This window comes from Gavia stellata, chromosome 5 (assembly GCF_030936135.1).
Source record: "Gavia stellata isolate bGavSte3 chromosome 5, bGavSte3.hap2, whole genome shotgun sequence".
NCBI classification, from domain to species: domain Eukaryota; kingdom Metazoa; phylum Chordata; class Aves; order Gaviiformes; family Gaviidae; genus Gavia; species Gavia stellata.
In genome coordinates, this window is record NC_082598.1 from 26,164,691 (window position 1) to 26,189,049 (window position 24,359).

The window sequence follows — 24,359 nt, forward strand, 5'->3', positions numbered from 1 at the left end:
AACTTATGAATGATAAACAAAGACAGTCCAGTACCAGATTCAACAGAAAATATAAGCTATCTTTGATAACTGAAAAGGCCAAATAGATGTAAATTTATTTCAAAAGAGTAAAACTGTAATGGTTCTGGTAAGCTTTATGTTTTCATAACAGCATAGAACCTTTTTATTTTGGTTTGGGGTTACTTGGGGGGGAGATAGTTTTATTTTGCTTTTTAAAAAGCAACTTACAAAAGGTAACAGGTTAAAGATGCACTATTTTAGAGATTTAACTCACACCACTATTTGTTAAGCAGACCTCTAAAAAATTGCACTTAGACTTATCAAACAAGCAACCAAGACAGAGCATGTTAGGGGTGTGGTTTTTTTTTTTAGAAGATTTAAAAAAAAAATCAAAGCCTTTAATTAAAAAATATGAACAAGTGATCAGAAGCTTTCATACTGAGATTATTAAAACAACAATGCAAAAAATTGAACTGTAATATTACTGATTAAACGCAAAACTAAGTCTTCACTAGAAAGCTTCTTCAAAAACTTGACACAGTTATTAAAATTTTATTTCAAATCATTCTACATGTGAGACCACAACTTATGAGAGATAAGAAGTCACTGCATAAGCACTGGGAAATATTTTTCTATTTTAAACTATAACCTCACACTATTTTAACAATAACTACATTTTAAAAACTGGGTAGATCGGTTAAAGGATCTACATTTGAAGTCAAGAAAGGTCACTTTTAGTACTACGGTCTAAATAAAACAAGTTCTGTTTCCTTAACACAGTGCTTTCATGTTAAACATCTCTTTATTCCAAGTTAATGGGACTAAGTAAAGCAGAAAACTGTACACTCATTCTAAGAGATACTGGGAATTAGACAAGGAATTTTGCTAGTTTGTTATATTTTTAACAATGAGCCTTAAAAATAGCTTTATATAGTGGAAAAATTGCAACTTTAATGCCTAAGAATGTAATTTCAGAAAACTTTATTAGCACTCAACACAGTAATAATCACTAGAAAAGGAACAATGAATGTATGTGCACTACACAAAGGAACTGAAAAAAGTCAGTATTGAATAGCTGTATTGGAAGGTCCAAAGGAGAAAGTATTTTCAATGAGGTCTATACGTCACTCCCCAGTCCCACAAAAATTTAAAATAAATAAAAATTAAGTATTACGGTCACAGAAAGTTCATACACAAAACTGGGAACGAGGGAAATTCACCTGCCCAATTTTAGTATTTAAATGCAATATACTTAAAATAAGTTTATGGTATTTCTAAGCAAAGGTCTTTTGTGCAAGTATTGGGTGGAAAAAAAAAATAAACGGAGAAGCAAACAATGTGACCTGCAAGAACTTTTGAAATTCTTCTTTTTAATCTTCCGAAAACCCTGTATATACTTAAGTGCAAAAATTTGCCATCCATTTTCACACGTCTTGTGAACATAAAAACCTGCAAGAAACCTGTAAAAAAAAAATCTCCTACATATTAAACTACTGAAAAATTACAATGCAAGTTATAAAGTAGGTGCACCACATTAATACCTGTACCATTAAAAAGCCCCCAATAAATTATTATGAACTCTGAATCACAACTGGTACAAAGAAAAAAAAAAAGCTACCTGCAAATACGTAACTTGTATCCATACCACTTAAATGCCTACAGTAACAGTATATGAATTACTGATATAGAAAAGAACAATTTGTTGCTTTTTTTAATGGCATAGCAACTTCGTAAACAGAAATATCCTCTACAAGTCAGTATTTTTTTATCAAGTTTTACTCCAAACTTTACTAAGTACTACATCTGTGTTATGATCTTAGGTCCCACCTTAAAAATGCGTTGTTTATGTAGGACACAGCACAGAAGAAATAAGATTCATTTGCACTTACAGGACTAAGAACATTAAAATCTGGTTAAGTATTAAAAAATTAATCTACCTAATCTTCAGCTGGGTTCATGAGTCATGCTGGAGGTGGAAAGGAAAAACAGACATTAATTGATGGAAAAGAGAAAGGCTGTTCCCTACAGTACAATTTCCATGGTACTATTCTAAATACTCTCCTTTTGAGATCTGTTTCTACTTTCCAGTACTACCTACAATGTCATGACCATTAATGTCACCTTGCTTTGATGTGCTCATAAAAACCCAGCAAAACGTACCTCTTGTGTTTCACCACACTGATGCCAAACAAAGTATCAGTGTGAGAAAAACGAAGTCAGAGCTCAGCTGGAAAATAACATCGATGCACAACAAAAATTAGGTACACAACATTGAAGACATACAATTAAGTTCCAAGAAATGCAAAATGTAAACACTCAAGGTACTTAAGTGTGTGCATATTTCTCTGTGTTTCTGAAATAAAAGAAAAAACAGCCTGCATATGTGTAATTCGCTGCTTGTTCACAGCAAGAAGGATGTTCAATTTTTTCATTGTACTGTTAGAAGTGTGCAAAAATTCAACTGAAACATTAAAGAGAAAGAAAACCCAATAAAAGTGCTTGTTGCAGTCATGGAAGAGTATACCTGTTCTTGTAATCATCTCCACAGAACTATCAGGCAATCAAATTAACAGTGGATTAAGGATACCATCTTAGTTCCCTGATTTAAAATACATTTACTACACTTATCCAAGGTAACTTCGGCATTCAGCTACCAGAAAAAGGAGAATTCACTTCATATTGCTTTCCAGGGGAAGAAAGGGATGAAAAAGCATAACTCTGGCATCCAAATTAAATGGCAAAATTATTCATTTCATCCTAAGTTATAATGTACAGTAACAGCACATGGAGCTGCCACTGCCTCCAAGAGGCTCACATGTCCAGCCTGCTACATGCCTAAAGTTTTTTTATAAGGAGTGGTATTTCATGCCATTCTATTTCCTGACAGAACACTGACAGTTCTATTAAAAAAACATTTCCATTTGAAAAGAAACCTGTTTCCTTTTCTAAACAGATTAAAAAATAGTTTGGGCTTTGAAAGCAGCCTACAGAATCAATAGCTTTCACACAGAAGCCATTTTTTAAAGAAGGAACAAGCGCGAAGTATGTATGAAAGTTATTTTTCCAGAAAGTTTCCTCAAAATAAATTGACAATTAAAACAATCATTTTGCAATCCAAACATATCAAGTGAACACAGTACAACAGCTAGACAGCTGCTTAACCAGAACATCTTTTAAACACACCTCCAAAAAGTAGTAAAAGATGACCATGTGCTTGTAAAAATAAGTGCAACTTGCCCATTAATAAAAACTTAAAATCTAACAGCAACTATTACAGAGATTTAACTGTAATGAGTTTATTTCCCATCCTGCCATATTTTAAATACAGGCTAACAAAATAATCCTGAAGTAAGCACTTTTGTCTTCTGATAAATGAATCCTATTAATTTTTTATTCAAAGTTACTACACTTATTTCTCTAGATTCTGCAGAGAAAAGAAAAAAATCATCTCTTTAAGAATAAGATTAAATTTTACATCATCCATACTTCTGGTTTCCACTTAGTCCCCTATTCAGGGAGGCAAATCCAGATACAATCATACATTTACTATGTTCATACAACACTGCTCTCACCACTTAAGAGTTTGAGTACAACAGCACATTCACCATTACAGGACCCTTATGTTGTACTGTTGGTATTCCCAAACTTAACCAAATTAATTTTAATGGGGCTCACTCCTAAATATCTTTTACATTGCCCTCTGCAACACTAGTCCCTGCTTCTTCGTAGGATTTCTGCCAGAACTTATATTTTCATTCCTCAAGTGCATTTCAAGTCAAACTCCCTTAACATTCAACTACATATTCTCAACTGACTTTTCATAAAAAACACTTGAGGTGAAAGCTGGTACATACAGCACTATTTATTACCTTCACACATTTTTGCATAAGTATAGCAATTTCCATAAGTATATACAATGCTATTATTGCCCAGGAATTAACAGTGACAATTTTTTAATTCCCCTATGAAATATTTCAGTATAAGACATGCTTATTGACTGACAATCTGCTACACATTTGAACCAGTGGTTGGATGTGCGGACTTTTTTTTTTGCCACCAGTACTAGCACTTAACTAATTTTTTTTTCTGTGGGGTTTTTTTGTTTTGTTTTGTTTGTTTCCCCACCCCCACAATATTCTCTATATTAAAAGAGTCTATATTCAGCAAGCACATTCACAAGCTATTCTTCTTGTCCTGTCTTCTAAACTCTCAAGGAACAGTTTTCCAGTAACCTACAAATCTACTCAGTTCCTACTGCTTTGGTTTTTCTAGCTTTATAAATAATTCAACCTAGCACTAGAAAAAGGCTTTTTTTTTTTTTTAAATTGTATTTTGCAATATTCAGGCAATCAAGGCAACTGCTACATATGCATAATTACCTCTACATGATGTATATGAAAAATGAAGTATTCACTAAAAGTGAAGTCACAATTCCTGCAAAATAACCACCTGTGATGAAACCAGATGAGGTTCAACACATCACAGTAACAGGTCACCTGTACAAACAAAGCTCAAGGTCCCATACTTCATTAAACAGCCAAACAAAGTGTTATTAGAATAAGTACAACAAGCATTTGGATTTTTTCCCAATCCACTAAAACTGTTCTATCAACAAAAAAGCTCTTTTTTCCCCTTGTTACCTGCTAAAATAGCTTCACTTTATCTTTGGCCATCAGTAAACTAAATATTTAAATTAAATTTGCTTCAATAATAACAAAGTATTTCTTATAGAATTACAAAGAGCAATATTCTTGCTTTATCTTTTTGCCCCCCCTTTTTTAAAAAAAAAAAGGCAACTTCACACGCTAATAAGAAACAAAAATAACACAATAATCTCATCAATCTACTCTTACACAAACCAAAAAGTTAATTCCCCCAACGCTTTTCAAGAAAGCTGTATCCCACATAGTTATATAGAAGAGCTAAAAAGAAATTCGAGCAACAGGAAGAAGGTTTCAAATGAAATTGAAAAATAGGTTGAAGCAATTAACTACCAAGCTTCTACTGACTACCTGATGCCAAAAAGGCTCTTTCAAACAGATTGCCGCAGACAGAGCCCTTGAGAATGAGATTCTGCCTTTTGAGTAAGTCCAACAAGTGTATTCTTGATTTAAGTTTTCAGTTGCATTACACTAAAAACAAGAAAAGGACAAATGCCTACAAATTTCATTAGGATCTTTTCTAACTACTATTTCTATATTCCTATTCTTGTAAAACATGTTTATCTCAAGCCAATAGCTGTATCAATACCATTAGAACACCCTTAAAACACCCTCGGCTTGACAGCTCCATTAAGCTGAAGAAACAACTTATACAGATTAAATATGAACAAAATTCAAGCATCAAGTTCCAAGGTTATAAAGGCATTGTTTTAGTCAGACTATTAAGTCAACCTTGTGTTTACTTAAGACTCTTGGATAAGAGTAACCTTGAGTCATGGTTTTCAGGGATTTCACTAATAACCTTGACCTGTGTTCCCATGGTATCCCTATGCAGAAAAATTTGATTACACCACCTTGAATTGCACAATAAACCTAAATATGTACTGTTTATTCCCCAGGAATCTGATCATTTATCTACTCTGGGATCAATGTCATTAAAGATCCTTTTTAATTAGGAAAGAATTGTTGGCAAAACTGTCAAAGGAACAAAATTTTGAGTAAAAGGACAAACAAGATAGATAAAGTGTTCAGGATATATTCGGGCTACTTTGGAAAATTGAGCTCATTTGAATACATGACATAGTACCGCTAAATGCCAGGTCAAATACCTAGGAGAAGTAAAATAAGCACAATCCATCTTAGAAAAGTGATTCTGAAAAGAGCCTAAGGAAGAAGCAGGTATAGAAAAAGAGCCAGCTGAGCCACACTTCTAATGGGATACTGCAGCAAACAATCCTTTTTTGTTTTAAAAATACTATACCCAGGGACCGCGTCCACTTTTCCAAATATGCATCCTAAAACTCAAAGAAGGATCACAGAAGAACTCCTGGAATCCTAACACTTAAACATGTTTTATCAAAATACATGTGGATACAAGTCTGTTAATTCTATCACAGTTTCTAAGAATCCATATAGGGGAAGTCCTGTGGCTAGTAAAGAAATCTAGTAGACAAATACAGAAGACCTGATAGTTACAGCCTCAGCTGAACTCAGACCAGATGTAGTAAGTACATCTAACTGCAGCAGCAACCAACAAAAAGCATAAGTCTTTCTCACTTCAAGCCTAAATTACAGTAAGTAGAGAGAGATGCATCACATACTACAACAAATACCTTTGCGACCAAAATGCATCCACCTAGTGTTGCAACTCTCAGGAAATTCTACAGCTTGTGTTGCACAGGTGATCAGAGTATGGTAACCAGTATCAAAATGTCTACGTTTATCTGCATTATAACAAATCAACATGAAATTACAATAGATCCAATGCAGAAAGAGGCCTTTATGTTTTAAAAACAAATCAGAAAAGAAGTTGTGTCAGGGGAAGTTTAGACTAGATATCAGGAAAAGTTTCTTCACTGAAAGGGTTGTCAGACACTGGAACGGGCTGGCTGCCCAGGGAGGTGGTTGGGTCACCATCCCTGGAGGTGTTTAAAAGACCTGTGAATGAGGTGCTTAGGGACACAGTTTAGTGGTAGACTTAGCAGGGTTAGGTGTACAGTTGGACTTTATGATCTTAAAGGACTTTTTCAACCTAAATGATTCTAGGATTCTGTGAACCTAACATGACAAGATATTTAATCTGGGAAGCTATCAGCTCTGAACAGTAGACCATTCAAAAAGCTTCTAATTTATCAAATTAACTGAGTCAAATTTAAGATGCTTCCAATCTATGTCATTCAGGAAGACAGGAACCAATTCATCCTGTCGTCAGAATCTTAGTAAGGGAATTCTTTCAGCCCACATATAGTCTTAATCTTTGCTTAAGTGCCACTAACAGATCTCTTAAAACAGAATATGAGAACAACCAGTACTAAAAGCAGCCCTGAAGTTGCAAGCACTCACATGTATTTCAAAGGTGTTTAAAAAAACACCACACACAACTCTACATACCAAAAAATGCACATGCATACACATTAAGACAACTGTTCTCAGATGCCAAAAAAGAAGCATTAAAGTCCATCTTCAAGAACTACTGAAATAGTAAGCTAAATACTAGAAGCTCTGTTAATTTTCTTTCACAGATGCATTTTTACAGAATTCACAAAAACTGAGTATTTTCCCCTATGCTGGTGGTGTATATTTAAGGTTGCTTGATTCATAAATGAGACCAAGACTACATAAACTGATGTTCACCTATCAAACAACAGTAGCTAATGCCACTGAAACTTTTCCATAACATCTCAAATTTAGCAGAGGAGAATGCACAACATGAAGTAATTGGAAACAAAACTGCTTCATGATAGAATTAAGAACGGGGGGGGGGGGGGGATGGGGGGGGCGGGGAGGCACGGCAGCAGAAAATAACTGTCAGGTTTTTGTTTTGGAGCTTGGAAGGAAACATGTTTAATAAGGATTCTGCAGCATGAAACTTCCTTAACAGTAGATGAACGTCTCCCTTGCAAATTTACAGTCAAACTCCTCTTGACAGCATCAAGGCCAAGAATCACATAAAAAGCAACACTGAAAGCAGTACTAAGGAACAACCATGCAAACAATGAAAACAACCTGCAAGACTCTTCAATCAAACTGATAGAATTTGCCCTTATCTGTTCAGTTAAGTGGAACTTAAAGCTTGAGTTAAGATTGTGTTTTTAGTTTAACTATATACAGCTTCTAAAGAAGAGACTAAATTTAAACAAAACTCTGCTGGGAACTTAACAGTTAATCACTGTCACAATTTTTTCAGAAGCCTACAGGAGACCTGAAAATGACCAAGACTGATTAATTACACCCACTCCTTTCCCCAAGAGCAAAAATAGCTCCAGAATTTATAATTATGGTATATACAAGGTATAACGCAAGTTTTTATGATTGTTTTTTCCAACTCCAGTTCTTCCCAGAAGTCTGATAGAGAAATAATTATTTTTTTTTCTTTTTTTCAAAAAAATTGTTCTAGTTGATAAGGAAGTAAAACACAAAGCTCAAGAACTTTTGCAGTCACCAACATATTAGGCAGAGATTAAAGACATGGAAAATCATATACCAAGTAAAATAAAAATCCAGGTTTTCAAACCTATTTATGGTAGCCGACAGTCACTTGACAAAGTGTGCTAGTGAGCAATTTAACTATATTAAAAATACTTCCTTTACTTAACTCCTTCCCCTAAATCCATGGAATACTCTTAAGCAGGGAACTGTTAGCTCATGAAATTATATGCCTATTTAAATCAACCTCAGCCACTACCCAACATCACCTCAGTTTTACCCTGCTCCTGACTTTACAATACTTGAGGCTAAGCTTCTGAAGTGCTTTTGCTTAGCTTGTTTAAGGAGAACATAATTTGTCCTTCTCAATATTAGGTTTTATGGTCATATTTAAGAGTATATCAGTCAAAAAAAAAATCCATCCCATTTGTAACATAACCCACCCCACTACAGCTGAACATATAATGATATATTTCTTCCATTACCTGTCTCTGAAATATAAACAACAGGATCCTGCTTTAGAACTTTACCAAGTTTTGAAGTAGCTGCTTTTTTCTCAGATGGCTTCTTGGATTTTTTCACTGACTGCACCTCCTCTTCTGAATCTGTATTTTGACCACAACATAAATGTAGATTTCCTCCACATACATACAGGCTTTAAGTAATAGAGCACATATCATTAGCTAACATGCATTCACATATATTCAACCGAGTGAGCAAAAGATATCGTACGGAAGGTCAGAGCACAGCTTCGTTTTCCTCCGTTAGCTAATAGCCTAGTTATCATTTATTCCAGCATATAAATGACTAAATGAAAATTTGGTCAGCACTCAGTCTAGACAGTGTTATTGTTTACATAACAAGAAATATTTTGTTACTTATTTCAAGAGCTGCTATGCCTGTATAAAAACCTTTCCAAAAAGGAACATACCTGTCAGAATACCACATCAGATTTCTTAAAAAAAAAAAAACACACCAAAAAACCCCACACACCACCACAAAACAACCCATAACAAACTTTTAACATAGATTCATTAGCCCAATTACATTTATATAGTATTATAATTATGCCAGTGTATTCCACAATATCTATTTCAAAAGCTAACAACAGGCTAAAATAGATCACTGAGGTTGTACTCTGATTTTTCAGAACACTGGTGGACTGCCATTCACCTCACCAACCATTCTCCATATGCCAAAAGTTGTCAAGATGCCAAACTTACACCACTGTGGATTATGTATCCCAACATCCAAATGAGTAAGCAGGACAAACTGAAGAAGCAGAGACAACTCACAAGTGTAACAGAGGACTACCCTTCAGAGTCTACCTTTTTGCATGATAAACACTAATAAAATTCTAATTATATAAAAAAACCCAACCCCACACACACTTCTCCATCTTCAGGAACACTATTTCTCTTTCGCTCTCCTACTACTAGTGAGCTAGAATTTGCAAAATCTCCAGACAGTATCAGAACTTTAAAGGTAGCAGTTGAGTTATATATTACTTTTGTACTCCACCTTTTAATGCAGAAATATTTCTACTGCTATTCCTCACTGCTAAACAGGAACTGTTTATAGAACAGCTTATCTGAAGACATGAACATGGTTTTTTTACCTACAATAGCATTATTCTGACAGATGATTGTGTGATCACTTTTCTTCAAGAGAAGCAATGTTCTACGGTGAAGAAGATTGCTTCTAAAAATTCAAGCGTAAGTCTTCAGTAGGAGTCAAAAATTGTAGAAACTCCTGCAATCTTTTCTACAGTTTCACAACAAATATTCAAGATTCAGAATTCAATCAAAGAAGGATTAAAGGACATAACAGCTCAGAAAGATTAAACTAGAAATTTCAAGCTTTTAACTTAAACTAACTTAACAGGCAAGGGTTTGGGGTTTTTTTGTCTGGGGAGAGGGGTGCTTTTTGTTGTTCAGGTTGTGTGGTGTTTGATTTTTTTTTTTTAAGATATAAATGCTATAAAAGGGATTTCCCTTATTATAGTATTCCAAAGAATATTTTTAGAATGCGATAGCAGTGCTTTAAATTATATTCTGCATGTTCCATACTGTAAATTTAAAACCGTAAGATGAACATTTACTAGATTTTTTTAATAGAGAAAACACATACGGAAACACAAGTTAGCCTTTTAAAAACAATCTCCTATATTATGTTCCCACAATGCACAGAAATGTGAAATTACAGTTTATGATCCGCCTCCTGTCCCCAGCATAGGACGTTATTTATCCCTAACAGAACAGGAAACCTAAAACTCCCCACAATTTCTATATGTCTTCATAACAAAAAAAAGTTCTGGAGTTTTGACCTACCTGTATCATAGATTATTCTTTTTTTCTTGTTTGCTCGCTTTTGTTTGGAATCATCTTCACTGGGTGAATTATTCACCTAAGAGTAACAGTCCATTAGTTCAACGAGCACACAGGTCCTTCAAGCTTTTACTCAGTTACACATTCAAATTTATGAGTTTCAACCAAATTCTAACAGAAATTATTTATTTCCCAATATTATGTTTACAAAGAGTCTTGTGCTAACTCATGAGTGGGAGGGGGAAAGGTGCAGGGCATTGGAAATAAGGAAGAAACTGCAGCAGTAAAGCTAAATGTGCTCCAAGCAAACCATGGATGATTATGTTTAGAATAAATATTCAAGTTTAATGCCAATTAAAGTAAATGAAACAGATTTTCAAGCACTTCCAACTTCTAATCCAAAAAAGAAATCGCATGGTCCCACCAGAAATAGAGGTGGTACAGGCCAGTAAGTTATTTGTATGGAATTCAGCTTTCACTTTTGGTTCCATTCTGGATATGGCTTTCCTGTAACCACCAGAATTCAACACAACCTCAGAGTAAAATATAGCCAACTGAAAAAGGAAAAAATCATACACAACAGTTGAAGCTAGACTGATTTCCTATTCAGTGTCCTAGTTGCGTGCAGCTTCTCCTCTCACCCATTAAGCAGCACAACTACCATAAGAGATTGCACCAATGGTCACAGTCAACAAACACGTTCTATCCAGCAGCAGCTAGTATTAAACTGTCTCAAGGATTTTTTTTTTTTTTTTAGAAGACATTGACAAGTTTTAGATATTTAGAAAAATCACAAGCTGCACTGACACGAAGTTTCCTGGGCCTACCAAACTACCAACTATGCTTGTCTTGTAGTCATGCACAGCTGTAAATGCTTCTAAAAAATATAGTTCTAGATAAACATAGCTACACATGTTTTATAATCCGCATTTAATTCTAATCTGAAACCTATTAAATCCTTGATATAATTGGAGAATTGCAAAATAAAAATAATAGATCACATATTTGCTGTCTTTCAGTTCCACTGACTGGTCCTTTATTTTCACATTGAAACAACGAACTTATACAGCCAAAGTATTTTTTAAGTAATATCTTACTTCTTGATTGCGATGCTTCACATTAAACATTCCATCGTATTAGAAGTCCCTCCATTCTCTAAGTGATTTTAAAGCCCTCTTTAGCCACTCCTTTCTTTTTTATACCAGTTCAGATGATTAACATGAAAAGAGTTAGAGAGAGAACTAGAACCCAATCTACTTTTAACCTGTCAATTTACAGAATTTGGTCTTTGCAACAGGTTTACATTAAGTGACCCTGCCCAAGAAAGGCAGGGTTAATGTTTCACCCACAAGCATTTAAAAAACACCTGGTTAAAAAACTAGTCAGAGGGCACCTACTCCACAGACTTTTACCTTACTTGAAAGCATGACATCTTTGTGAAACATCTACTGTGTGTAAGCCTCAATCTTAATTAAATTAAAAATTAAATAAGCAGAGCTACTTAGAGAGCTATGGCTATAGCTAAAATAACTTGAAATACATCAGCTTGTTCCTACATTAGCGCCCAACCATAACAACTTCCAGCTACCTCTCCTTTGCCCTACAATCCAACTATTTTTAAAATTAGCAGTTTTCTCCACCACCTACAAAGTTTTGCTGCTAGAAGTTAATATTAAGTGGTGGTTTCCTCCCATGTGTATAAAAACAACTGACAATCTTGTTTTTGAGTATATGGGAAGCACTATGACTTCAAAAAATGCTACGGATACAAACAATCCTACATCAGAGAAACCAAGCACTTCAGAAGTAAGAAAAGCAAAACTAACCTTAGTTTCCTTTCCCTTTTTCTTTCCACTTGAAGGTCCTTCACCATTTTTAATTTTTTCACTCTTTTTCACACTCTCACATTCTTGTCGCTTTCCAGGAGGTACAACGCCAAAGAATTTCCGGATATCCTAGTAAAAGAGAAAACAGATTTATAAATTTTTAAATACAGATAGCTCTTAGAATTTTCAAGATACAAAACAACAATGCAGTTAAATATTATAAAGGAGCTGCTGAGAAAATAATTTGTTGATCTCAGAATTTAGTTTACAATTAAGAAAGCAAAGACCAGCTAGTGAAACATAGCTGCTCAGACACCACACCAACTTTCTCTTGTCTTCGAGCCATAGAAAAAGGTTTATTTTTCACTTTGTTGGACATCTTCAAAATATACACTTCAAAACAAAATTCTATTAGCGATGAAATACAGCGATTTAAGACAGTGGTATAATGAAATTATTTTTCCCAAATTAATCATCATAAACCTAACCCAAAGTATTTTTATAGTTAAAATTATCAACTTGGGTATGAAACAGTGTCCAACATAAAAAGACGAAAAATGCACCAAGAGCTAGAAAGCAGTCAAATAGTGGGATGTCCTGCATATTCCACCTTCTTATAAATTAAGGACAGTAACTCTCATCTCACTAAAAAAAATAACAGCCAGCAAGAAACAGATTAAAATTTAAATAAAGAGAAAGAACTTAATACAAGGAGCTCCAAAAGGTCTACTTTGTAATCTTCTTTTATTATCTGACCACAACACAACCACAAAAAGCTTTCTAAATATGGAAAAATCAGCAGCTGAAGCTTCAATTTTAACAAGCACTATTGTACACACAAAACCAAATCTGACTTCTGTTGAAAAAACTAGCATTTCTATTTTATTAACAAGAAATTGAGAAAACGTGTACCTGGCCAATATCACTACCTCCAGGGGTAGCAGCCATTTTAGAGAAAGAAAGTACCTCATATGGCCTAAATATATAGCAGGACAAGAGTGTGGCTCAGGAATATATTCTACCCAGCTGATAGCTATTCCCCATCATAGAGTTCATCTGGGTAGTTGTTGATTAATATGGGGAGCTACAAGTAAAATAGCAAATTCTTAAGAAATCTTCATAAGTCTGATTGACAAGAAGGAGTGTTTCAGGCTCCTGTTCTCTTACCAGTCAGTTCCCTGGCAGTTTGGATTTGGATTATCAGACACTGTAGGGCTTAAAATCAATGGAATATGTAATTTGAAAGCATACACAAAATATGGGACATGTATACGTTTATTCAGTATATTTAGCTTAAAACAATTTTCCAGAATCATAACTGTTGTTTCCTGTAAAAATTTAGATTCTTTATGTTTTACCTGAATATAATAATATGGATTCAGCAAACAGACAATGGTAGACTGGGAAGCATTCTTCCTTAATGAGACATTTCCACCTATGGAATTTATGCCTTGAGGCATAAATTTTCAACACTCTGCTAGTTTACAGGTACTCCTACAATATAAACGTAGTACTATAGAAATTTTGACTGCCGATACCTATAGATAACAGGTTTGAAGAAAGCATCTATTTAAAAAGTCTCGAAGTAGATTCATGGACTTAATCACTCAGCCATTATTAATGACTTATTTTTAGGCTTAAGGTAAAACAGGCAACAGAAAAATTGACTACAAGTGTCATTAGATATTTTATGTAGTAAAAGAATTTAAATACTAACTGCAAAATAAAGTGACTTCAAAGTTTTGGTTTCATTTTTTATAGTTGTTACTTTTAAGCTTAAAATATTCAGAGAATAATTAATTTTAGATCAATAGTAACACTCTATTCATTCCAGTATTTTAATTAAAAACTGTTAACCAGTAAGTGAGCTGCTCTGCAAACACCATATGCAATACTATTAACTTTTTTTAGACTTATACAAGGAAATACCATCATATCCTGGTTTATGAAATGCAGACTTATTAAAGCAAATCTATGAAATTGACCTGTCTGCCCCAGCTTCTTCCGCTATTTTAATATCACAGTTCCTGAACTGCTAAGGCACAAATTATAACATGTAAACTATTATTTTCTGCCTCATCAGTTCTCATGAGATATCTGGTTATAAATACCTTTAATTCACAAAATGAATGCCATAGCTATAAGCCCTGCTACATTTAACATGCTATAAAGAGGACATAAACTGCCACTTCAAACTTTTAAAAAATAGTATCTAATCACGGTCAACTTTACAAGCTATCTTCCCCCAAATCACTTCATAAACACCTAAAATAAATGACTGACAGTCAACTGCTACTATCTTTTATAATGCAGGTAGTATTTCATTAGATTAACAGGTCAAATGAGAATAAACAATCTTTGGAGGTTTTATTCAAAGCAGCATCTTCTATCCATTAAGAAAGCATCATCAATACAAATACTGTTTTTTCTTCGAAAATACTGTGGTGATACAGCAGCTACATATTCTAAAATTGCGTCCATATGTTAACACAACTCGTTCTATTCGCTTGATGCAAACTGCACTTCAGTCCTCAAGAAATGGCAGCTTTTTCCTTTTCTTTTATTGTTACATGTTTGTGCTGAGGAATTTTTCAGAAAACACTGTGAATATTAAAGCACACAAGCCACCTAGAGGTTTCTGAATAAAAGTCTGTATTAGGGTAGTAAATTTTAATTTCCCATCTACTTCTGAGTGACTAAACTACACAGCCCTAAGCTACAAAGGAAAATTGACATCTGTGTACAATCTTCTTCAATTTTCAGAGTTATAAATCATCCAATCTTCTTCAGCTATCCTGCTCTTCAGAAGAAAAGGTAACCTTGTTAGCCACTGCTGGACTGTAACAGATGGTGAAACTGCTTGGGAGACAAGTATGCCACAGCACAACAACAAAGTTATCTTTCAGTGAAGCTTTTATCCAAGAATTGTGAGAGATAGATTTTTTTGTGCCATTTATTAAGAGATGCCAGATAAATCCTTAATTCATTGCATAATTAATTGCAGAAATGAAGCAATACAAGTATCTATCAGACTGATTCCCATCTGACAAGTTTGAAGACTATTTATAAAGTATTATATAAGCTTAGATCCCAGATAGGATCACTTGTTTCCATTCTAGGTTTATCTATTTAGCATACTCTGACGGACCATCTTATTGGTATATAATGCCATGCATATATATGAGTTCACCAGGTGGAAAAACTGTGTATGTTTAGCTTTTATCTGTGTTCATTCAAATGAGGAAAGGCATGTACCAATGTAACTGGCAAGTTTACTTCCGGGACATTCCCCCCAAAACCACAGGAGTCCTCCGCCTTGTGTATCCTGGAGATACACTCACCAGCATGGCTGTCCCAGGTGGTCCCCTTGCCTGGAAGGCTAAAATTAAAGAGGCGAGGCTAGGTCAGTATGGCTCCCCATGGCTGCTTCAGCAGCAGCAACAGGACATGTAACTTGGAGCAGTACCACCTAAGTAAGAGGTGGAAATAAGTAAGAATTTCAGATCTCTCTCACTAAATTAGGGGGGTGATCAATGCACAGCATCTGAACAGCCTAAAAAGCTGTTCAGGTGCACTGCTTCCTGCTGAGCTATCTTAGTAATTGTACAACCTCAGTAATGGCTGGGCCGTCTAGTTCTTGCCAGTTCTGACTACTGCTTCAAATCCTCCATCTTACGCAATAATAGAAGACCATAGCAATTAATCATGTCACATTGCAAGTTTTCTCTTGAAAGTTTTGTACATGTCTGCTTTACTGAGGAGAAATAACAAGAATAGAAACTGAAACCTATTTGTTAGGTAATACAAAGACTGGTTACTCAAAGAGTTTGTCAGGGTGACTTTTAAGACTTTAGTAAATACCCAGCTCAAAAAAGTCAATTATAAAAGTCATAAACACTCCATACTGTTCTCTTCCTGCATTTCAAAAGCATCCTAAACCAAAGGTCAACTACTCCAACACTTTGATGATAGAACCATCTCTACCTAACCATAATAGGCACAGCGTTTGTAGACTAGTGTCAATTAAGGCAGAATATCTTCCAGAATAACATCATATAATTCAATCTTCCAGAATAACATCATATAATTCAGTTTGCACTTCAAAATACAATACAAGATAGAAATTTTAATTTCACCAACCTAGCTCAATGACTGCAACAGAAAGTAATGCAACTTATTTCAGGTATTCTGAAGTGTGTCCGTGAGGGCCTTGCATCAAAAGAATCATATTTATTTACAGTCTGCCTATTTCAGTGCAAGTTTTGTGCAAACATCAGCTCTGACATCTGGTACGTCCAGAAAAATTGCACTAACTGAAATCAAATTTATAGTATCACGTCAGTGAAACCAGTAATACTTGCCTGGATAACTATACTTAAGTAATGTTTACTAACAGTGGTAACTGCCGCACAGGTAGTATACACTATTTTTCTAGCAGTATCACAGTTCTACGTACACACCAGCTGATGCTACAGCTCTGGCCATTTGAATGTCTCTCTCAGCTAGAGGCAGCTCAAGTAGCCCCTACTCCCACTCATTCATTCCCTCAGTTGTACCAGTACAGCTCTCTGCTTGCAAACTGGGTCAGGCCACTAATCTGGGTAAAAAAATAAATCCCTTCTAAGACAAATGAGTTCACTGTGTAACTCTACACACATCAGTTCAGCACAGCTAAGAAGATGCTGCGGAACCAACCTGACAGGGGCTACTTATGTTTGGCACTACATGAAAAGTCTGTTTGCAAAGGTAAGATGTTAAATTCCAATATGCTTGTGCTGTCACTGCACACACAGAATAGGCTACGCAGTTACTAACATCACTGTATTTTCTCCTCTTATCTCCACTGCTGCAGCAGTGATGGTTATACAGCCTCTTCTCTTCAGCACTGAAAAGCAAAAGGGCTGAGGCAACTCATCCTCTCCCCAAAACGATGGTTGTTGTCTTTCCTCCCAGGAAAGCGACAGACATTGCAAGACGTGTGACACTCAGAAGACTATGTAGAGGGAGAAAGCCTTTGTCTTAGGAAGGTGGGAAAGGAGGAAGCAAGTCTTCCAGGAAGATCAGTTTTCTAAAGAGGTGATGGCAGAGGAACAGGAGAGGCAGTCTTGTCCTCGTACATAAATTTAAAGTCATCAGCCACCTCTAACAAACTATGAAAATATCACAGTTTAATAGTTTCAGGATACTTAGTGCTGGCAGACCTCTATCAGTACTGTGAAAGACTCTGATTGTATTGCCCATTATTGCTGAGCATCAGGTGTAACATATAAACAAGGTTAAACTCTATGGAGAGTCCAAAACCACTGTTGAACCTAAATGGCTTTGAATGGCATTTGTAGCTAAGCCAGTAAAACATCTGCACAGACTCCATCTGAGTAAAAGCAAATTTAGCTGAGCCAGAGGTGAAGAGGGGATACCATCTTACAGTGGCTGCATCAGTGAGCAGCACTTTGGAAAGCACACATGCAAACACGTATATATTTATGTTTACAAAGTCTTTACATCTCACTGAGGGTTGCATCCTTCATTACTTGTAAACAAGTGCCTACTTCTAGACTTTTAAGTTCTTTTTTCTCAGTTGTTTTTCTGCAAATATTGCATACCGTCCAATTCGGCAGCAGAAACGCCCTCGTGTATGCTCTTACTGAAATCAAAGGAAGAGTTAAAACTTCGGCAGACTGCGTTTAGAGAGAGCGGTTAGCTCGTCCACCTCCCCCCCCCCGGACAAGCCCACGGTCCGCGCCTAATTCACCACCCGGTTCCGGGGGGGGGGGACCCGGAGAGGCGCCGACGCTTCCCCCTCGGGGCAAGGGCCCAACAGCGGGCATTTCCTCGGCCCGGGGTTTATTTTCCTGGCAGGCGTGGGGAGCCGGGCCTCGGCCCCTCAGGGCGGGAGCGGCGGGAAGCGCGCGAGCACTGCTGGAGGCGCGGCAGGGCGGGCGGCCTCTCCTCCGCGGCCTCACAGCCGCTCCCGCCCAGGCAGGTCTCTGCTGGTCCGCCACAGCGCCGGGCCTCCGCACCCGGGGCCGCCCTCAGGGCAGAGGACCCCCGTTCGGCTCAGTTCAGCCCGCGCCGAGCTCCAACGGCCCCAACGGCCGCGGGGCTGCGGTCACGCGTCGGGGAAGACGGCCATCCGGCCCCGCCACCGGCGCGGCACTGCGCAACGCTCTCTTCCCTCCCCCACCCGGGGGACAACCGCGGAGGGGGGTGAAGGGGGGCGGCCCCCCGGTGCGGCGCGCTCACCATGCTGCCAGCGGCGGTTTATCTCGCTAGCGGGACACGTCCGGCTCCATCCCTCCCGCCCCCCCGCCTTCGCGCCAACTCCCGCAACTCGGCGCGCGGCGCTGCCGTCACAGCCGCGACGGGCGGGGCGGTGGCCCGGCCCGGCGGGGAGGGGAGGGGCAGCGGGCGCCGTGCGCCCCGAGCGCTGGTGGTGGCGCGGGGCGGCGCGGCGGGCTGGCGGTGCTGCGCGGGGCTCCGGGTGCCTCCCCTGCCGCCCCCCCCAGTCTTGTCCCGGTTTTTCCCCCTTTCCTGCTTTCTGTGCAGGCGTCAACGGCCGGTGCCCGTGCAGCGGGGGTTTAACCGCTTCTAACCGCTCCGCTGAACCTGGGCAGGAAGCCTGGGCAGCTACTGCCGGTCCTGGCCTGTTAGTAAAGGGAGTGAGCGTGGAAGCTCGCGTCAGAAGGGTGGGCTTGTAGCTGATGCAGCCCCCCGAGGAGCAGGTGTGTCCTCGGTCACCTCTGACAGAAGGAGCGCTGGCAGTCCTGACAAGCCGACAGCGCCAGGCCTCCCTGAGACGTGTCGCGTTGTAATGCACTGAGGCAAAGGAAGCATCTTAAGTACAGGGGCAGGTAGTAACGCAGCAGTGCAGCCAGGCCTGAAAAAGCACAGCACGTAAAACCATTTCCGTGTAGTAAACGTGTGTTGGTCCCTTCTTCGTACCTGGTTGTGCAGGAAGCGTCAGGCTTTGATTCCTCTACGGTATTTTGTCCCATGCGTTAAGGCTTAGGAGAGCGTAGAGTCTATCACAGAATCACAGAATCACAGAATCACTACGGTTGGAAAAGACCTGTAAGATCATCGAATCCAACCTGAAAAAAAAGAAGAGAAAAAAAAAAAAAACCCAAAAAAGAAAAAAAAAACCACAAAAAGAAAAACCACAAAACCCACACCACACAACAACAACAAGCCACAACCCACCCAACACCACACAGCACCATGCCCATCAAGCTACATCCCACAATGCCACATCCACACGCTCCTTGAATACCTCCAGGGAGGGTGACTCTACCACCTCCCTGGGCAGCCTATTCCAATGTTTCACTACTCTACATCTGGCAAGTCCGAGAGAAACTGGAAAGTCACACTCCATCTTCACCCACTGACCTTTTAATTTCTAATCAATTTCTAATGAAATCTTGTATGTTTTCTTCCCTTTTGTTCTCTCCTTGCTGAACATGGGGAGGGAATAAACGTAGGCAAACCAAATAAAAATCAGTTCCCCTCTCAATAACTGCTTGTTTGATGTTTAGAGTCTGCTTACTTACTGAATATCTAATTATTGCTGGTTTCGGAGAAAAGCGGGGGGGGATAAACAGAATTTGTGATACTTAAAATATTGCCATTGATTTAGAAAACAGCTCATTAAAAAAGTGGAATACAAGCTGAACTTATACTTGTCTCATAGTGCAATTTCCAGTGCTATCATTTGTATACCTTCACTTCAAGAGACTGCCTACTTGGTGGCATGGTCAAACTCCAGCAAAGATACTTACATAGAGATAAAGGTCAGGTCTTTTTGTCTGGTCTGAGAAAACATGAATGTTAATGATACCTATTACTATTCCCATTTAATTATTTAAATTGGATTTTAAGTAATCGTAAGACCCTGTTTGTATAGAAATTGCTGCTGTTCTTTTATGAACACACATTGTCAGGTGGACTCATATTTTCAACATTAGCATAGCTTGTGAATTTGGATTTCTGCATAAGAAACACATGACAGAGCGAGCACGTAAACGCAGACCCACAGCGCAGGCTGTGCTTTTCAGTACTTTTTGCAAGTTATTCCATATGCACTCAACTATAATGGCTGTGCAAACAAAACCAGTATCACTTTAGAAAAACATCTCCAGTGATACATTTGTATTTGCTTATTTAATTCTCATTACGTGATTTTTAAAGCTGTGCGTAATCCTGATATCACAACTAAAGAGTAGTTAAAATGGCTGACGTTTGTAGGAGCCAGACAAACTGTTTAAATAATGCTGGAAGAATTATTGCAGGTGGTTATCTCTATTTGTACTTGATAAAGCTACCTAGAATAACATCCAGCAGAGCAGTATCTGCCTGGGGGCTTGTGACATGTTCATGTTTCTTGGAAGGCAAGAGTTTAACCCTTTATGAAAAGAGATCGGACTGAATACCTGGAATGACTATAATTCACTCCTGGGTATGGTGGGGAGACAGAGGGTACCTCTGTTTCTACATGCATGGCTATGAAACCACTGGAAGTGGGAAAAACCTTGCTCTGCCACAGGAAACAAAACTGAATGCTCATTGTATTCTGATATGCTTTGCAAGATAAAATGAAGGCAATACCCCTTTTGAGTCTATAATTGATCATGGGTCATGTTTTAAAGCCGTATTACCCAACTAAAAGTACAGCTTTTTAGAAAGTAGCTAGAGTACACTCAATGTCATCACTCTATTTACAACTAAGACAAATAATGTAAAAATTAGACTTTTGGTTTTTTATGTTCTTATTTTCCAAAATATGTGAAAAAAGTGAGATACTAACTCTTGAGCTTGAGGGTTTTTTGTCTGTTGAACAAAACCAGTCCTACTGTTGTTATTATTAGTGAAGGCTTTGTCTTGCTTATTAAGAGAGGAGGTTGTTTGTAAGAAAAATACATTTTCTTATATTGAGAAATAAAAAATATATTAGTCTGTCTTCTTTTTGTTAATATTTTTGTTTTTATTTTATTTTCAAATTTTTGTATATTAATATATTGATACAATTTTGGAATTGAAATCAACTTTTATTGCAACTTTTGAAGCAATGTTTTATTTACTGCTCTACAAAATTTGTATTTTGAATTATTTGAAACTTAGTTGAAGTATAAAGCAGATACTTGTAACTTAACACTGAGATACTTCTGAAGTCCATAAGACAGGGTTTCTCATGGGTTTTAGGGGACAATACACTTTGATCGTATAAGAAGTCTTTATAATGGAACAGAGATGGTCTGAGCTTCATATGTGTCCAAAGGACCTCTGAGGTTAGGAAGTGCCCTAAACAAATACAGTATGGTAATGCTGAGACGATTAGGAAAACACAACAAAAATATGTTTCCTGAAATAGAAATTTCATGTTAAATTCTATATTTTTTCATAGCATTAATAGATATTAAAATACTCATTTACTAGATTGTAGGCTCTGTTTTTGAGGAATCCTTTAGGGAATATTTTGCTTACTAGAGTCTCTAGTAAAGAAAATCAAATTTCTTTCACATTGTAGAAACAGGAATTAGGATTTTGTTGCAGACCAAAAATTCCAAAAATTCTTTGTAATCTGTGGTCTAGTTTCTATTTACATTAGGCTTTCTATAGTATCCATCACAATTATATGTCCTTAGAAAAGACTTGATCCCATCTCAAACAGTTTTTGCTGTATAAGGTAAAAGTATAAGGTAAAGATAAGTTCTTGATTTGCAGCACACTGTTGAGGGCAATTACAAAAGTTGTGCTTTTTTGAGCACCTAACACTAGTAGAGCTGAGCAGCTGATGTTAATGTAAACATTACACTTTTTCTAAGTGAACTTTGTCTTTAGGTCTTTTCTCTCTCTTCATTTGCATATCCAGGTAGAATGAATGTGTTTTAACTCAGATACTCAGCCTAACATTGCAGACATTCAAAACTCTACTCCTTTCGACTGATGTGTTCAGCATTTCTGCAGATCAAACCCCAGGTTTTCAAGCCCAGCCCCTAAAACAAGGAGAATACATAATCAATGGTCAAGTGAAAAGTTGGTTTCATAATTTGAATCACTTGCCTTGGCAGAGGCAAAGAAAAAAAAGGAAATTTGATAGCTACGGATTGAACTGCATAACCATTATGGCATCTGCATAAGCAATTAGGCTTCCCAACTACTGTAGCAGTAATAGCAAGTGCCCCTGGAGACCACAGCCTCTCCCAGCCTTGATTCATTCTGAAACCAGATTCATTAAGTGCACGGCCAGAGGCAGGAAATCCCACTGTGCAGCATCATACTGACATCCACATACAGCATCAGGGTTGGAGCCTGTACTGACTCTGCCACTTGAGCTAGTGGAATAATTAATTCCTTTCTCTTCCCCTGCATTTGCACCCTCACTTCTCAACAGCCCCTGATCACATCTCACTCGTCTGTGCCGTTTTCTAAATTAACAGTCAGTGTTTCCTTTCTCCAACTCCTTGCTTCCTTCCAAATCCAAGTCACTATATGACTCTCATCAGTTAAAGTGTTTCCTCTTTAACTTTATCGAGTAACATTATAGCCTGAACAGTTAAATATGACAAAGCAGTAAGAAACTGGATTCAGAGTCTGGTACTGGAAAACATTTTCAAACCGTGATGATAGCATACCCCCAGTCATATCAGTAATAAGGAAAGAAATACAGTCCATAATTTTGTCCAGATCAAGCATCTGGGAGCACAAGTGTCTGCTGCACCTTTCACGTGTCATGCAGATGCAACACATTGTCTGCAATAAGATGCCAGTGGTACTAACTCTGCTGTAGTTGGTGGGGAAAAGCCTGTTGTCTTTACCTTGTCAATACATGCCATGGTATTACAGAGCTGTCATGGGTGTTTTGAACTCAAGCATCTGGTAATCATAACTGCTTTAGAAGTATAGTGGCATCCATAACAACTTGTATTTGGGTTTTCTTAAAGTACGATACGTATAATCAAAGCTTTTAAATGTTAAAATAGAAGGATTATGTTCATGCAATAGCTATCCAAATTAGCATTTTAAAATGCTATTCCATAGAATAAAAAAGAAACTTGTCAGTATATACTGTAGACCAACTTGGTACAGTCCCTATTTATTCCTCTCTTTCCCAAGCTGCCTTTGGTAGGATCTTGGCTGAGAAGTGTGGATCAGTTACTTCAGGTAGTTGAGGGAGTGCTGGGTTTGTTATGTGGGACAGACTCGTGTCAGATGCATGGCTGCCCCACCAGCAGGGATCTGCATTGCAGAAGATATCAGTGGGAGCTTTCTTCCTCCTCTGCGGTGAAACTGTTTCTTGTAAAGGCACTGCAGAGAAATGCTCACAAACATGCATTGAGGTTTTGTTGTTTATTGACAAAACAAATAAATAAAATGTCTTCCATCTTCTATTGATTAATCAGCGTTATTGTTAAACTGAAGGTATGTCTCAATGGCATTATGCAATGCTGCAAGCATGCTCTCAGAGGTAGCAGGAGCAGTAAAGCGGCATTAGCCCAGCAGTCCATCTGGACTTTCATGTCCCACATGCCAGCAGGGCTAATTCATCCAAGCAGAGGACCATACTTAGGTGGTTAGTTGTTCCCAGGTTCAGATTTCAGTGCGTATCTTTCTTGCATGTAACATTACTTCACACTGCTATCTTGTTCCGCAAATCTCTTCAGCAACTGTGATCTACATGTGCATACATTTTATATTACTGTACCTCAAGAAAAGCAAAAATGGCAGGCATCAGTCTTCCTGCATTGAGTAAATTGACTATATCTCAACACACGTAGTTTTGCTGTAATTTGAAACATGTTAAAAGATTATATTGTGTAACTGCTCTGAAAGATATTCACTGTGCTGATGTCCCAGCTGTGTATACCAAGATTGTTAAATTAATCAGTACTAAAATAGCATCTTTTGGGGCTAATTATCTTTGCTAATTGTATTTATGTGAAGAAAACCAGGGAAATTGCTTAACGACTGGAACAGACCCCTGTTAATTTTGTACTGCTGCTGTATGTAGAGCTGTACAGCAGACTTTTATATAGGATAGAAAAACGGTTGCATTTGTTTGAAGGAAATATTGACTTGCTTTGCGTTTTTATATAGTCGGTGGGATGTGCATATATCTCTTGTCC

At 37.6% G+C, this 24,359-nt stretch overlaps 1 protein-coding gene across 2 annotated transcripts in view; it reads right to left on the reverse strand.

Moving 5' to 3' along the window:
- The window catches only part of RFC1 (replication factor C subunit 1), a 42,267-nt gene extending 23,748 nt beyond the window's left edge, over positions 1–18,519 (reverse strand). Inside the window, exons 1-4 of one of the 2 annotated variants that reach the window (XM_059818092.1) lie at positions 18,484–18,519; positions 12,241–12,369; positions 10,418–10,493; positions 8,573–8,692 (exon numbers count right to left, since the gene is read on the reverse strand). In XM_059818092.1, coding sequence (XP_059674075.1) covers positions 8,573–8,692; positions 10,418–10,493; positions 12,241–12,369; positions 18,484–18,486 — 328 coding nt within the window. In that variant the 5' untranslated portion in view covers positions 18,487–18,519. The remainder of the gene's footprint in view (positions 1–8,572; positions 8,693–10,417; positions 10,494–12,240; positions 12,370–18,483) is intronic. The other variant, XM_059818093.1, reaches the window with a different exon arrangement.
- Between the last annotated feature and the right edge of the window lie 5,840 nt (positions 18,520–24,359).